A 16,960-nucleotide genomic window follows, 5' to 3' on the forward strand; every position below is an offset into this window, starting at 1 on the left:
CACAGTCTTGTCCTTAGCACTGTTCAGTGCAATTTATGCAAGAGGTGTCCTGTGATACAGGCAGAGCTGTGCTGGAGGTGACTCAGCCTGGTTTCGTGGGACAGACTCTGTAAAATTGCAGGTGACTTCCAAATGGCTTCCTTAAACAACCTGGGAAGCTATCTTCTTTCTGCACAGCTGGAGGCCACTGCTTTTCCCTCTGCTTTTGACCTGTGGGTGCTCCCCTGTCCTTCCTCCTTGTCCTGCTGGGTCCTTCTGGCCGTTTCCTGGACCCTAGGTGGTGCTCTGGTGCTATGCCAGTAGGGGCATCTGAAGGGAAGGGCATCTGAGCCCTTCCCACACTTCAGCTGAACTTGGCTGTGACTGATCACTAACATGGTTCCTAACCCAGGTGTGAAACCAGGCTGAGGGTGGGTAAGGATAAGAGTGCTTCAAGGGTTATTCCAGCAGCTTTGCTACTGCAGTTGCTGTGCCATGTACGGAAGAAGGCTATTATCTGCATCAGAAGCTTGAATAAGGACTTCAGCAGCTTTTTGGAGTAATGTATCCAGGCAAGAAGGTGTTGACCAAGTGTGTTGATTAACAGCCATGGTTTCATAGATTGCTTTTCACCAGATACGAAGCCTGTGAATTTAATGCATTGATATCCTTCCCAGGGGGCTGATCCTAAGGCAAAGGAGCTGCTGTGGTTACTAGCAAAGTTTGAAACATTTGTGTGATTCTGCAAGTATCAAAGTCTTGTAGAGGTTTGAACAGCTTTATTGACAGATTAGGCAAAAAATTCTCCCACTGAGTCAGGGTAGTGTTTAATATGACCTGTTTTGAGCAATCTATGATTAAGAAGAATGCATTTTCACTCTTTTTTTCTTATTTTCTCTTTCCAGATGAACACAATGATGTACAGAAAAAGACCTTTACAAAATGGATAAATGCTCGGTTTTCCAAGGTAATGTTGAGTTGAAAGTACTACTTTATTTTGTTTGATTCACTGTTTAGAACAATATTGGTTAAATATACTTTGCTCTTACTCTTGTAGAATACTCCTAGTAAAATGTGTCAAAATGTGTAATGAAAACAGATAAAATATTGTAATGTTTGTTCTCTGTTTCCCCATGCACATAAATACCTGGTACTACATGTCTTGTTTAAGAAAAAATGAAAGATTCTATTTGTTAATGTATTAAAATACAGTTATTTGGATGGTAGTGTCTGTTTGGGTTTTGGTCCTCTACTTTACACAGTTTATTTCTACATGCAGTTTTCTGAGTGCATTACAGCAGATTTTGAACCTTAGTTACTGTGTTTATTCTCAGTGCTGCTGAGTCAGCTTTACTCATCCAAAATACTCTGCAAACCTCCAGTTGAAGCCACCTGGTGTTGCTACTTGAGTCTTGACTGCGAAATTTTGTATAATTACTTGCTCATTTTCAGTTTTCCTTGGCTCTCATGCTGTATGTTTCTTGTTTTAATTCTCTTTACTGACTTGAAACTTACTGAGGATCTTGGTTTGTGTTTTGAGATGAGAAAGGAAGTGGTGGTTGCTTCGGGATGCTATTTAAAGCCTGCTCTTTTATGCTGTTCTGTTGATAGTGGAAAATGACACTTTGCCCAGGAGCGTGGTGGCTGTGGGAAGTTTCCCTACTTCATAGTTTGACTTCATAGTTTGAATGTGTGAAGGAACCTGGGCTATTATCAGAGAAAACTCACGTTTTTTTTTTTCTAGCAAGTATGGTGCTGCAAGTGGGATAAGTACTACTTTTCAGTCTGTTAATGAAAAGGGGCATGCATGTGAAATCATGAAAGTAGATACAAATAGAGAAGGAAGGGTGTGTGTGGGGGGGCGGTGGGTTTGGTTTGTTTTCTCTTTTTAAATAAAGCAACAACAGTGCTATAGCAATGAATGGCTGCCTCTGGAGCGCTGCCCTTCTGAAGTTCTTGGTCAGCAGAGTAAGAAATTTTTACCTTCTTTCCCTTCCTGTGCAACAGGACACTGGGCAATGCAAGGCTCGTGGCCTTGGTTGATTTACTCTGGCTTAGGTTTGTTTTGGTTGAAAGCTGATATCCTGCGCTCTTCATCCAATGCATTCTTGGCTAGATTGCTCTTTAAGGGAGGAGTGTGTATGCGTAACTGGTTGCTCTATACTCCGCTTTTGACTGCTGCCGAGAGGAAAGACGGTCCTGCGGGAGGAGGGTTAGGCAGGCAGGATCATGTAAGGAGTGAAAACGTGGTGAGAAAGGAAGGCCCGTTTGTAGAGACTTAGCCTGGCATAAAGATGGCATGAACACGGAAATGACAGTGATACTGAAAATGTGCTATGTGACTTGTTTGTATGTTATAGACGTTGTATTGAAATAGGTAAAATTGTTTTCAGTCCTTATATTTGTACACCCATGGATATATTTTATAAACTGCCTTTTCCTTTTATACTATGTATTCAGGCAGATCCTGCTTGGCTCCTGGATTTTTCTGCCACAGGGTATGGTCAGATACTGGTTGGATTTGAAGTAACTCTGTAACTTCATGGCCCGTTAAACTACCCAAAGCTATGAAAGCCATGTTAATGATTAAAGAGGCGCATCTAAAGCAACATACTCCTCGCTACTGAGCATCCAATTCAAACTTGAGCATGGCTACTTTGCCATGACAAGACACAGATTTATGAAACTGGCACGTTTAGATTGGAAGGAAATTGCTGGTGTTAAGTAGAAATCACCTCATGTAACAAAGTCTAGTTTCAACTGTGCCTTGAAAATGGAAAGAGACTGACTTCAGTCTCATTGAAGTTTTTGCATTTACCAAGTCATTTGGGCTGTTTAAAATTCCTTTTATGTGAACTAGATTGATTCAGCTGCTTAGTAAGATAGAGAGATTTTAGCGGCTGGATAAATATAATCTGACTCACATTGCAGACAGCAAAATGGTAACTGAGGAATTTTTGTATGGAATTGCAAAGTTCAATCCAAGAATTTTACTTGTCCTTCCACATTAATTATATTGTAGTTACCCTTCATTTAAACATATAAAAAGTAAACAGCTGAGCCTCTATAGACTAGTTTGGCATTAAAAAAAAAATATCCTAAAATTGCAGTTGCATAATGTACTCAAAATCACTGAAGCTGATTTAAATCAATTCAATAGGGTTTTACAAAGGATCTAGAAAGAGAGCAATGTCTTTCCCTTCTCTCATCAGAGAATAGGTAGATGAGTGATACGCAGCAAGTCTCTCAAGTATGCTGTGAGGTACCCGTATCTGCTTCAAGCACCTATTCAGTGAGATGCAAGTTCTTGCTCTAGTTCACAGTACAGTAACTTGTGTTTGTGCTTTTCATTTGAACTGTACTAGAATAAAATGCATCTTATCTACATGTATTTTTTGAAATGAAGGCACGAGCACATTTAAAGTGGATTGATTCTTAAGGTCAATAAATGTACTCAGCCAGGCCTCAGTGCTTGCTGTAGAAATCTTTACCTTAGCAGAGCCATAAGCATTACAACTCACAAGCCTATGATGGTTGTGTAGTAAGGATATTTTGTTAAAATTAAAGAGAATAAAAATTGTTAGATAAATAGTCTATTTTACCAAGCTTTAACCAATAGGGAAGTTTGCATTCAAATAAATATTGATACAGAGCATTTCAGAGTATCGTTGCATAAAGCCATGTGATGTTTTTCCTTATTGCATGTTTTGGCTGTTTCCCTGTGGTATAGCCCACCAATTAAGGCATCTAGTTGTATGGACGGTTAACGTATGCTCTTCAAACACTGTAAAATTGCATTTTCTATCCTTTTTTTCGTTAATACTTACCAGTTCGTAATACGTACCGGTTCGTAAGTATTAATGGATATATTTTCAGAACAACTTTCTGCAATGCAAGAGTATTATCTTTTGTATTTACAGCCACTGCAAATAAAGGTAAATCTCAGAAGTAACTACTAATTTTGAGTGCCCAGTCTGAGACTTCAGTTAGATTATCTAGAGGATTTGACAGTTCTGCAATATCTTCATATAAACCAGAGCTCTTGTTGAGTCTTATGACAGAGCCCAGAGGGTTCATTTCTTCTGCAAACTCAAGCAAACCATCTAAAATATCCAGTAGATTTTCAGATGGAGCTTGATCATTATAGAGAAGGGACTTCAAGAAGATGATGCCTGTGTCAGCAAGGACTGGGCTTAATAATCTAGGAAAGTCTCTTAGTCTGGCACACAGTTAGTGATTACCTGTAAAAGTTGTGCTTTAAATAATTCTAACTAGTTACGGGGGAACTCTTGGCTAAAAGTAGAGTTTGAATTCAGGTCCACGGGATAACTTACTGCTCCATTAACCATACATTATTTGTAACACATAGGTAAAAGGGGAGTGAGCAAAGATTTTGCAATCAACCCTAGTTTTGACTTTTCCAAACTTCTAAATAGTTTCAATCTATATCTATTTGCATGGCATATCAGCAGGCTTGGGACTTTTAGATCCATCATACAGACTTCTGACTGACAGCTGATAATTACATATCATAGTGGCTGGATACTCGCACTCGCAACTCTAGAAGGTTTCTAGAAGTCTTGATGGGCATGTTGAGGGATTTGGGAGTCGTGTCCCACTTTAGACCCTGCAAATACAGTTTTCTTCTGCCCTGTTTTCTTTACTTTCTTTACTCCTCCTTTCTGACCCTGTTTTTTATGTTCCCCCTCCCTCCTAACTATTACACCCTCTTGTGTCAGAAAGCTTGCGTGCCCAGCAAATCTGGAGTTTTGATCGCCCTGCCTATTTCCTTCCCACTTCTGTCTGTCGCTTAGTTGCTTACCCAGCAAGACCCAGTTTTTCTTGTTAAAGCTCCGGACCTGCTCTGTCTGTCCTTCCTTTCCCCTTTTCCCACTGTACATCTCCTCACCTTCCCAGCCCTTACAGGATTTGACGCTTGTGTGATCGGTCCTATTTTTGCATCTCTTTGTCTAAGCAGTCCTAGCCTTGCCCTCTCTGTCTCTTAGGAGTCAGTCTTTGCTGGCTTTCGTGTTCCCATTTTCCAAGGTACTCCTTTTCCAAGTTTGCTTTCAGATTGGTTACTCTTCTCTTCCGCTATTCCTGGACTTGGCAGGTAGGACCCGCAGTCAGCCCAAGAAACATGATGCCCAAGCTCTTAATTTAGACCCATGGAGTCAGATCTGTCACAGCCTGTCAGAGCTTACTGCTGTCACTCTAGAGGAAGTTCACAGATCCAGCATGGGCAAACTGAGACTCTTCCTGAAAGAATTACGTCTTCATTACATTTGGGAAGTTTTCCCACAGGTATGGCAGAGACACATTATTGCTGGGAAGGCTGTGCTCTGCAAAAAGAACATAAAACCCCAGAGATGCTTGTAGTATTCAGTGAACAGGATGCTGGATTTCCTTCCCCACCCTCCCCCCAGGTCGTAAGTCTTGGGTAGGGATGGCTGTTGAACGGGAGCCAGCTGGGGGCATTGTTCCAAGGTGTTGGGAGCTGCACTCAAAACCCTTGAGTGCCTGAGAGCTGTGCCTCCCTTCCCTTTTTGTCATGTACTTCCATCTCTTTCCAATCCAAGCTCTCAATCTCATTCTTATATGCAGAAGACTGTATGTTTTATTTCTGCATTTGCAGCATTCTTGTTGCGTGTATTTCCATGATCCTGATCCTCCAGGCCCTGTGCCGGTGCCCTGCCATCTGCATTGGTCAGCAGCTGCAGCGCTGGCAGGGCTCGGAGGTAGGACCTGCCAGCGTGGGTGAAGCCAGACTTCTCATACTTTTACAGCATCTTAAGCTCTCTCCTGCTCTGCGGTCTTCCAAAATGAGTATCAGTTTAGGCTTAAAGAGTAAAGAAGAGGCTGAGGTGCAGCTTGGGAGCGGACTGCATCCTCCAGGGCTGAGCTCCAGGTTAGCCTGCGAGAGGGCACGTGCTCGGTGCTGGGGCTCCTGTGTGTTTCCTCTCCTGGGCTCTGATGGGTCCCCTTCCCTGGAAGGACACCAGATAAAGGAAGGACACCAGATAAAGTAAAGATGAGAGAAGGCAGGGCAGTAGTCAAACTGGTGAGCTGTGCTTGGAGTGCTTTGCATTGTGATGGCTTTATATGCGTATTAAAATTAACAGTCCCTCCTCCATTATACCAGGCATTAATTCATTTGCTAACTGAAAAGTCTTGTCTAACTTTCTGGGTGGTGTGCTGTATAGATATTTTCCACTGTTTTTACTCCTTAATTTTCTCCTTTCCTCTAAGGGTTGTTTTGCCATAATAGTAAATGTCAGACCCCATACTTCTGAAAACATTTTGCCTCTCCACTGCTGACTCTTAGCGAATGTGATAAATCTTTTTAAAGGCAAAAGCATACCTATTCAAGATAATTCATTTCACATGACCTGAGATACCTGAGGCCAAAGATATTTCAGAAGGGATTTTTTTTTTTCGGAAGGAGAATTATGGAGTTTAATGTATTAGTCATGCAAGAAGAGACATCAAAAAGATTGATTAGGCAATTTTATCTGTCCAAGGAGACATCACCTAAGATGGTCTGTAGTCCTTTTTCCAGTTCAGTTTTTGTGGCACAAGCAAGGCAATACTTGACTACGGGTAAGGTGTTCTCCAGTCTAATTGCTCCTGCTGTTTTCCACTGCTGAATTAAACTGTAAAACGTAACCTCACTCAAAGATAGCCAAAGCTTATTAAAAATTTGTCCTTAACCTGAGGAACAATCTGGCTGGAAAAGAATTAGTGTTTGTATGAACTGGCCTTGAAAAATTCAATTTTTAGTGTACATTTTTTTTTTTTCAACTGGATTACTTAGTCCCTTCTTCTGAGAAGAGGTCAAATAGGATGTGAATTAGCTAAGTGCAGGAAAATCTTTTCTTCTCTAATATGTTATGAGATATGGTAAGGGTGACTAATTTATAGCATAAAAGCAATAATACAAAGCATTTCACAACCTCTCCCAGATTTAGCTACAGCATGAGAATTGCCAGTTTTCTTCCCTCCTCTCAACTGCTGTTGTTTTCTGCTCTAAGAATAGGGTGCGGGCAGCATCTCCCTTGCTGTACTTCAAAGCTTGGTATAGTAATATGAACTGTAATTACTGCTGATTTTGGCTAACGCTCTGGACTTCGGGATGGAGTTTGATGCATGGTCTCAGTTATCATCCCAGTTGTTGGCGTGTTTGTGTATTTGTTTGTGTGACCTTCTCAGGCACTAGAGCTGAACCTGGCAGAGGCACTGAAGCGAATCTGTCCCTTTACCTGCTAATTGCTAATAAGAACAATAGTCAACCTGGTCAGCAGGATTTTTTTTTTGTTTTTGTTTTTAAGGAACCAAGTTACAAACTGAAGTTAGCTGGCTTACAAAAAAAGGGGGGGGGGAGGGGAGAGAAAAAGATAAGCTTCCAGTCTTACAGGAGAAATAACTGAAAGTGATAAGAAGTATGGTTCCAACTGCCCTTGCTGGTAATGCTACATAATGAGGCTTAATTGCAAGATGAGGTTAATACTGTTACATTAAACATATTACAATAATGTAAGCTTATGTAAATGCATTAATAGATGCACTGGGGAGAAGAAAAACCCACAGAGAGTTGCTGATGCCCTGTGTTTGTTTTGCTGCCTTGCTATGACAAATATTTGCTTTTATATGTTTTCCCTCCTTCTATCATATTATCAATCAAGTATTTCAGATGTACTGTGGATTGAGCTATCTTTAGCTTTTCCACTTTGCTGCTACTTAAACTCATGTCTGTCATCTAGTAGAATCAAACTTTCCAGTGTATCTCAGTGACGAGTCTTAGTTTTTTTTTTTTCTCCCCTGTTAGTCTGGAGTTTTAAATAGCTATTTAGTTGCTTGTAATTATTTTATTTTTAAGCACCAGTAGTGATACATAATTAGGTCTATAAGGTGTTTTCCTTCCTGTGATTGTAACTTTTTATTTATTTTAGTTTAGTATTTGAATTCATAGTTTTGGTACTCCTGTTGCGTGGAGTTGCCACAACTACTCAGGCATATTCAGCATAGAGTGGAGCATACTCAACTAAAATACATCTGTCACAGTACAGCTAGTAGTTGTGTATGCTGTCCTGTAACCCCTGCATGTCAGTGGAAGGAGAATGGAAAAAAAAATCACGTTTTAATAAAAGTACTTCTGTGAACAATGACTATGGTCTTAAATTAGAAATTGGCAAGATTATTTGTTGACATAGTTGTTTACTTTTTGCAATGACCTTCTTGCTTTCTGAATTGTTTCCCACATCGAGTTCCCATGTACTGGCCTTATGATGCAGCAGCACTTGACATGTTTCTTATTCTGTATTGGTCATGATAACGTGTAATTCTTACTCCTTGTGTTGTTTGTAATCAAGTTTAAACTAAGGAGGTGAACCATGAGTTCTCTAGGAATGTACTTAAACTAGAACACGAACCATTCGTCATGTTCAAGTGTTTAACCCATTCGATATTTCCCCCTTCTCAAGAAAAAGGGGAAAGGGGTCTTTGCAGCTCTACTACTATTTTGATCTACTTACTTGAACTTCTTATTAGATGTTCAAGGTAGTCATCTGTTGGTTAAAAATAATTAACAAAACAACTCTGACCTTCATATAAGTGACATTGGAAGATCAGAAGAATCTGATGGGAAATCAAGATGTACTGCTTCCTATATCCTTTCAGGGTGTTTTGGTGTCTCTGAGGTGGCAGATGATCTAAACAGCAACCAGGGCTTTTCCCAGCACTGCTCTGAGCAGCCAGAACTTGTCTGCTGCATTCCCTCGGTGGCTGGTGAAGGTCATACGTATGCTTTTACAATATGCGTTACTTCCCTGGTGACAGCCAGCGTGCATTGCTGTGAAACTGAGAGTACCTTTCATCCTGCTTTTAATGGCGTCACTAGGAGGTCTGCATCAGTATCACCAAGGAGGGTGTGAAATAGAGGTGGCTTATCTCTTACTCTCAAGTATCTTTAGCTATTCATTTATTGGAAAAGAGTTAGATCTAACTTTCAATACTTATTAATGTAAAGAACATGTAAATTCTCTGCTGCAGGTAACTATGATAAGAGAAAACTGCATGTTTCTAGTTAAACAACTCGGTAGACTTTAAAACTTCTTTAATGGTTACCTTTGCATATAATTTCGTGTTCAAGAACAATATACAAAGCGTAAATAGTTGTGAGAAAATGATAAATAATAGTTTGTATTAAAAAAATAGGCTTTGTCTTACTGAGAATTTGTGACTCCCTTTAATTCTCTACCTTGGCTCAGTTTGATACAGTTTCCCATTAGTAATAAAGGGACAGTTAAGAATGGTCTACTGTAAAATATATTCAAGGAAGATTACTGCCTTGCAGCTGTGTGTGGCTTCAATAGAACAAACTGTAAATGTTGATGGCTGGTCTTGCTACTGTTGATAGCATTGGATGACTCTTAAAGAATCTGGTCTGGATTTTGTTTGTGTCTTCCTCTATTTCCTGGGAACGCTTTCTGGCAAAGAGAAGGGATGATTTCTGCACGGTCATATTGGCTGGCCTAGAAGACCCTTCTTTGCAAGTAATCCTAGACGCACACAAGGAAGAGTGAGTCACCCTCTTCAACCTGATCCAGGTAGAGGGGCTGAAAGGTGGCCAAGGGGCGTGTGAGGGCGGCTGCTGCGAGGGAAGATCACTGTGTGTGGGCTCGCCTTCCCAAATGGTGCCGGTGTCTCGCTGGAGCATGCAAAGCCGATGCCCGTAGTGGCTGCTCTTGCCACGTATGGCTAGCATCTGGTCTCCAGCAAAAAGAACATTCAGAAATTTCTGCTGCCCCATGAGGGATGAATCAACAAAGTGTTTTCTGCTGTGGATAACGAGCGAAAGTTCTTTCTTTGTCTCCCTCCTGCCTCGTGCTGGTACAAAGGCTGGCACGAAAATGTTCACTGGAATAAACGTAACGGGGTGGATCTGTTTCTGATCCTTGTGCATGAGTCCCGTGGTGGATAACAAATGTGCCACTATGCAAAGTTCATAAGAGCACAAGCAGGCCTGGCCCCAGATTATGTGCTGTCTCCAGCTTTTATTTCTCTTACTTTCCTTTCTCTTGCTCTGCCTTCCTTTCCCTTTCCTCTTCCCTCTTCCTCATTCCCTTAGGCCTGTTTCAATGAATCAGCTACTTTTGGCCTGTCAGTGCTAGTTTAAAGCATTGGGGAACAAATGTGGCCTCTTTCTAAGTTAAGTCTGTTAATCATGTTCTTTTGTGTGTCTTATCAAGTCCTTGTCTCTACTACAGCAACTCTGTGTGTGCAGCTCTGCTGGCAAAGCCCTCTCGGGCAGGCAGAGGGAAAGAGGTTTCTGCCAGTGCTTTTTTGCTGTCGCAGCAAACATAAGCAAAGCTGAGAAAAACTACCTTCTGTTAACTGATAAAAGTGTTAAGCGAGGGGGATGTGAATGTTTTACACCCTGAACCGGCACAGTTCTCCTGGTACGCGGTGTGTCCCTGCCTGTCCTTTGTACTATCTTTGTAGTGTAAACTGGGACCCTATTTTGTCTTTGAGAAAGGACCCATTATCTGCCTGGTATTTGTACAGTGCTTAGCACAATGTAGACTGCTCCTTAAGTACTTGCCAACGCAACCCTGACTAGCAATTTGCCCTTGCTGAAAGGCTCAGTGTGGTTTGTCACTGTCACTCTTATAAGGCAAATACTTAAATTTCTTGATCCATTATGCTCAGTGATGGACTGCTGCTCCTTACGGGATGCTGGCAGAGGCTGAACCGCAGTCTTTAAGTATGTAGAAAGTGAGTAAAATATTGTCGGTTCTGAAAAGGAGAAATTTAGATTGGCTTAGCATATTGCATATCAGGCAGGACTCTACAGAGAGATATATGCTTTTTATATACTGCAGATATGTATATTTGTGTGTGTATATATACATCCGTGTATATGGACTTTTTCAGGAGGCCAGATTGCTTTCTGGAGGTTAGGAGTGAGTGGTGTGGGTGTGGGTGTGGGCAGGGAGGGTGGGGGAAGCAATCTGCAGAGCCCCTGCCTTACGCTGTAGGGTGGGAGAGGACTTCTGTCCTCCCCCAGAGCCCTGGCTCTCGCTGCAGCACACCAGTGTGCCCCAGCACAGAGCTGGTCCCAGGGCCGCCTGCTCCACCCCAGCGGGGCTCGGGGCACTGCTGTCTGCGCGGGGCCTGTCGTGTGCCCTGTGGTGGGTCAGCGCCAGGGCTTGGAGTGCTCCTGGCCTCGCTGGTTTGCATTAGGCTCCCTGACTAGGAGCACAGGTCCAGCCTTAGTGGTCATGTGTTGTGGCTCCCAGATTGCCCCTCCGCTGCCACAGCAGCCTCCCCCAGTAGGCTCAGTGGCGAGTCCTACATGCAAAGAGACGGGGCTCTACATCTGTTCTCTCACCAGGAGATAGGGGTGATGGCAGCAGCCTGGCATGGCTCTGGACTGGTCTGTGCCTGGCGTAGGAGGGCATGCACAGCTGTCCTGCCAGCATTGCCCCACAGCTATTCCTTGTCTTCTTTTGGGAAATGGATGTAGGGGACCATCCCTTGGGCTGCCATTTTATAAAACTATTTTCCAGATCCTTTCTAAGCTTAATAAACTTTACAAGTCACACAGCTGTCAGAAGCTGGGATACACAGCTGTTTTTTCTGAAGAAGGAAAGTGTAAGACTTCCTGAAGCACAGCAGGTTGCTGTCCACCTGCATCCCAGGAAAGCCGGGCAGGGTCTAGCAGCGCTGCGCACTGGAGGACAGAGCGGTGATGTCCCTGATTGCAGACCATGTGGCTCAGATAGCAGATCCTGTGTGGAAATGTGCGTCCAGGTGTGAGGAAAATGCACAAGTGGGAAGAGGCAGTGTGGGCAGAGGAGGGTGCAGCACGCACAGTCTCCGCTCCCATTGCGACAGCAGTGCTGCGGGCTGGCCCTGTGCCCCGATGGGACAGGTGGGGCTGCCTGGGTGGCCGCTGCCACCAGGTGCCTGCATGTCCCTCAGGTGGGTGTGGGAAGCTGGAGGAGCAGGTTTTCAGCCTTCCTGAGGGGTGTGCTGCAGGGGAGGTGGCGATGGGCTTGGCGGGGTGGGTGCTACAGCCCTTTCTTAGCCAACTTCAGTCACCCTGCGCTTGTAGAAGTGCTTCCTGTGAACTGATTTCCTTCCCATAGAGAATGTTTTGCTAGACTTCAAATACTTCTAAATAACAGAGGCTTTGCATGTTGCTGTGTCTCTGATTTGAGGATAATGGATACTTTAATAATCCAGGAAGGAGAAGCTTAGATTGCAGAAATAATTTAATACGCTTCTGCTGACTCTTTAATCTGACAGCATGACATGGTGCTCTGATGGCCGGTGAAATGGAAAAACCATTCTCCTGAGAAAGCGAATCTGAATTACTTCCACCATGACAGCAGGGTGCATTGCGTAGGGCTGGAAGGGACCATGACCTGTTGAAACGAGTGCCTGAAAGCAGGAAGTCATTCAGCTTGTTTTCATGCATGTGAAGTGAGGGAGAGGGAGATGAAGAAAGAGGGCTGTATGGTCTTGACACCCTTGTTGCACTGGATTAAATGAGGCATCTTTCTGCTTTTTCAGCAGATCCAAATCCTTTTTCTTTTTTCCCCTTTTTTTAAATTCTGGACCTAAGGCAACAAATTTATTGAGGATATATAGCTATAGCATTCTCAGTTTTGGTGTTATCAAACTGTTATACATGTGTGCGTTGTTTTAATTATATAATTATAATTAATTATAAAGGCCTTACTTCTGTAAGGCCTTTGACACTGTCTCCCACAACATTCTTGTCACTGAATTGGAGAGATACAGGTTTGATGAACGGACTGTTAGATGGATAAGGAATTAGCTGGATGGCTGCATCCAAAGAGCTGTGGTCAACCGCTCAATGTCCAAATGAGATCAGTAACAAGTGGTGTCCCTCAGGGGTCTGTATTGCAACCCATAGCGTTCAATATCTTTGTCAATGACATGCAGTGGGTTTGAGTGTGCCCTCAGCAAGTTTGCAGATGACACCACAGTGAGTGGTACAGTTGATTTGCAAGAGGGAAGGGATGCCATCCAGAAGGACCTTAACAGGCTTGAGGAGTGGGCCCATGTAAACCTCATGAAGTTCAGCAAGGTTAAATACAAGGTCCTGCACCTGCATCAGGGCAATCTCCAATATCAGTACAGACTGGGGGATGAACGGATTGAGACCAGCCCTGCAGAGAAGGACTTGGGGGTACGGGTGGATGAAAAACTGGACACAAGATGGCAATGTGCACTTGTAGCCCAGAAAGCCAACTGCATAAAAAGAAGCACGTCCAGCAGGTCGAGGGAGGCGATTCTCCCCCTGTATTCTGCTCTCGCGAGACCCCACACTTCAATGACTAACAGGTATTAGCTTTTACAACGAGCGTTTGAGTCATACTGCAGGCATTGAGACCTCTATTAGCTCCTTCCGTCTGTTCTTCTGGACACATGAACAATTTCCTCATGCCCGTACCAACCTACTTTTAGTATTTTCTGTGTGGTGATGCCAACCGAATTTAAACCAAATTTTGCTGGCATCTGGGGTAATTTCACTGTGGATCATCTCCTCCCATTATATACCATAGACTGTACAAGAGGCTTCCCTGTATCTACTCTTAGGTATTCCTGTTCTCCTGCTCCAGCATGCTTTAAAGGTTTGGTTAAGTTGCTACGCAGCAGTGAAGCATCTGAATCGTGTGAAAAGTGCAAGTGCTAGGAGGAAAGCCTTGTCCCTTGCTGTGCTTGAAAGGGTATAGCTGAGCTCAGGAAGTGGCAATATGTAATGGCAGAATGTTATCAAATGCTGATATTTTAACAAATATTGGTATTTGGTATTGGTCTGACAGCTACATCGCTTTCTACACACTCTACCTAAGCATATGTCAACAGGTGTATATATACATTTTTAAGATGACTTGTAAAAGTAATTGGAGAATAAATTTGTCAAAAAAACCCATTGCAAAACTAATTTAATATCGGACACTAGGGCTAGCATTTGTGTATTTTACGAAGTGACCTTAGTTATATGATCATTCTCACTGCTGTTTAGCTGGTTGATACTATGAGTTACATTTAGGTATGTTTCTGTACAGGAGATTAAAATCTGGCTCTGTAGCTATTCAACTCTGATTTCTTGTGAATAGTTTTAGTAGTATCAAATCTAATTAGAGTGGACACTTAAGAAAAACCCTTACGAATTTTGGCGAAAAACAGATATTTGCCAGAAAATGGGGTTCAACGGGCAGTTCAGTGCTCTTTCTGATTTGTTAGCCAGCATTTGGCAATTACTAGCAGCTGTCAGGGCAGGAGGTGGTAAGTGAAGGTAGAGGAGATCTATGTCAGCTAATTCGTGTCATGGAAGATGGGCCTTTGACAGCCTTCTTTCTGAAGAGCAATATTATAAAGCCAAGGTGATAGAAAAAGGCAATATGGGAGTTTTAGGTACTTTTTAGAAAATATTTTTCTTCTCAAATTGGCAGTTCAAAGGGACACTGAAAGCAGTAGCTTAATTGATCTCCTGGCAGCCAGCAGATGAATATTACAAAGCAAATGCACTTACTTGGTTGCTGGCTGCCTGTGTCTTCTCCACCTGCCCTGTAACACTTTCCTGTGTTAACTTTCTTAGGGTCCAAGAAGAAATAAGATTAAAAGGGAGCATGGAAAAGGTTAACGTGATTCTGCTGTCATCTACCACCATTCTTGTACAGGGTTGCTCCACCCCCAGAGAAAATGAATATTAGAAATGTATGATTTAGAGTAGCTCTGGGTTTCACATTTTGCTTCTTTTTTCAAGGTAGAGAAAATTAGTTTGTTTCAATATATATTACACCTTTTGATCTACTAGTCTGTGTAGAGGAGTGGCAGCTCCTTACGCAGGGGTCTATTCCAAGTCCTTTTTTGGTTTTATCTTTTTTAAATCTGAGAGAATTTGTCCCAATAGCTTCTTTCTGAAAAGCCCCAGTTTCTTCCTCCTTGAGGTGCGGCCAGACCAAAGCATTCTTTCTCAAATGACTCCTCAAACTTGCCAAGTTTTTTCCTTTGCCATCTTTGCATGTTAACGCATCTACCCTAATGTGAACCAAGATGTGCTGATTTGGTTCCTCAGTACTAGGCTGCTGATGCATAGAACCATAGAGATGGTGAGAAAATAAACACTGAAGAAGGTAACGGTGCCTTCCTGATCGTTGTCACAGTCCCCTAGCTTTTATTTACTGCGTTCAATACCAAATAAGAATGAATTGAAAGATGAAAAGGAAAAAGTACCTTTTTCAGGGAGGTTCTGCTTAAACGCTATTTTTATTACTGCTTTTGTTTCTTCTGCAGAGTGGGAAGCCCCCAGTTAAGGACATGTTCACAGATCTGAAAGATGGAAGGAAGCTTTTGGACCTTTTGGAGGGTCTGACGGGGAAATCTCTGGTAAGAGAAATGTGTATGAGTTGTATTCCCATTTATTTAAAAAAATAGCAACCGACAAATAAACAAAACACACAAAACCCAAGCTGTGGCATGTGATTTTTTTTTTTTTAATTTTAATTTATTTAAAAACCTATTTTGCTTGTAGTGTGTACTTGCTCTCTACAGTTCTAGTGAAATTCCCATGAACTCCACTTATGGCATATAGGGTCAGACTGAAGTTAGCTGTGTAACCCTCTCTTGAGGGTCAGCATACAGTTTAGCAAAGCATGTAAAACCAGTGGTGTTATTTGGATAGTGTATATTTTTAATAGAGGTCTTTTAAAGGTCTGCTTCTGGATGATCTGGAAGAGAAGCCTTTAGCTGGATACCTGTGGACTTTTTCTAATAAGCTCATGAAAGATCCCTTAAAGAAAAATGAAAGAAAACAGACAACAGCTAGTAAGCAAGGCAAAAATCTGCGTCTCCATTGAAAAATCCTTTGAGATCTACGGATAGGAAAGGAGTGAAAACTATTCAAGTCTTGTTTGGGAAAGTGTGCGGGTGGCTGAAAACTCTTCCCCTGCTAACATTGATGCCTCTTCAGAAAGGTACACAAGGCATGGTGAAACCTGTGCCACCATGTGGGACTAAATTCTTGATTTGATATTTATTATAAATAGCGAAATTCATTTCTTGACCTTACAGGGAACCTTCAGCCATTTAAAATTTCACCTTGCAAGCTTGCCTTGTTTTTTAAACAGATGCATTTCACTAGTATGATTTGTGGTCTGATTTGGAGTATACTGAAGACAATAGGAGTTTTTTGTTTTCTAATTCTGTTGATTACCGTGTTCCAAGTTCAGCTCCATGCTCTTGCAGTACGATCGTGTTCTGCCACAGGAGTTAAATTGTGGTGATTAAAAGCAAATGGAGTGGCAGGTATTGTCAAGAGTTGCAGTGCTTTTTTTCCCCTGATGTTAAAAGGAAGGGAAAGTCAGGAAGCGTAACTTCTTCTCAGTATGCAAAGATTTAGCAGGCTTTCGGTGCCAAAAAAACAAATTGCTGCTTGTTCCCTCTTGGGAGCCAAAAAATTTCAGCTACTCTGGCAAACATTCAAAACCCTCAGATTTTCCCCGGGAACTCCCACTTTGCTGTTGTATTGCCAGTTTATAATTCTGCAGATGCTGGGAATAAAGATTCTGGACTTACTGAAGATGAACTGAAACACACTTTGAATCCAAGGCTTGTCCTGTGCCTTGAATTGAGGAATAATGTTCTGACCAGTTTTCATTCTGAAATTGTGGATGATCTTGTTTGGTTTTTGTTCCTACTTAAAAAAAAAAAAAAAAAAAAAAAAACTGTAGAAAATTAGGACAAATTTCCTGTTTGCTCTATCATTTCTTTTGTTTGGTCTGTCAAGTTAATTCTGATGTGAACAGATTGTAACTTTTTTATTTTTTCAGCCTAAAGAACGAGGTTCTACACGAGTACATGCCTTAAATAATGTCAACCGAGTACTGCAAGTCTTGCATCAGAACAACGTGAGCATGTTTTTCCACAACTTTTTGATAGACTC

At 42.1% G+C, this 16,960-nt stretch overlaps 1 protein-coding gene across 8 annotated transcripts in view; it reads left to right on the top strand.

Moving 5' to 3' along the window:
• Positions 1 to 16,960, top strand: part of UTRN (utrophin) — a 388,166-nt gene that overhangs the window by 60,258 nt on the left and 310,948 nt on the right. For all 8 annotated transcript variants that reach the window (XM_087773985.1, XM_087773987.1, XM_087773986.1 and 5 more), the window contains 3 exons: positions 885 to 946; positions 15,313 to 15,405; positions 16,848 to 16,925. In XM_087773985.1, the coding sequence (XP_087630111.1) occupies positions 885 to 946; positions 15,313 to 15,405; positions 16,848 to 16,925 (233 nt within the window). The remainder of the gene's footprint in view (positions 1 to 884; positions 947 to 15,312; positions 15,406 to 16,847; positions 16,926 to 16,960) is intronic.

This window comes from Nipponia nippon, unplaced genomic scaffold (assembly GCF_047370975.1).
Source record: "Nipponia nippon isolate SJK-2023a ecotype South Korea unplaced genomic scaffold, ASM4737097v1 scaffold_4, whole genome shotgun sequence".
Taxonomy (NCBI): domain Eukaryota; kingdom Metazoa; phylum Chordata; class Aves; order Pelecaniformes; family Threskiornithidae; genus Nipponia; species Nipponia nippon.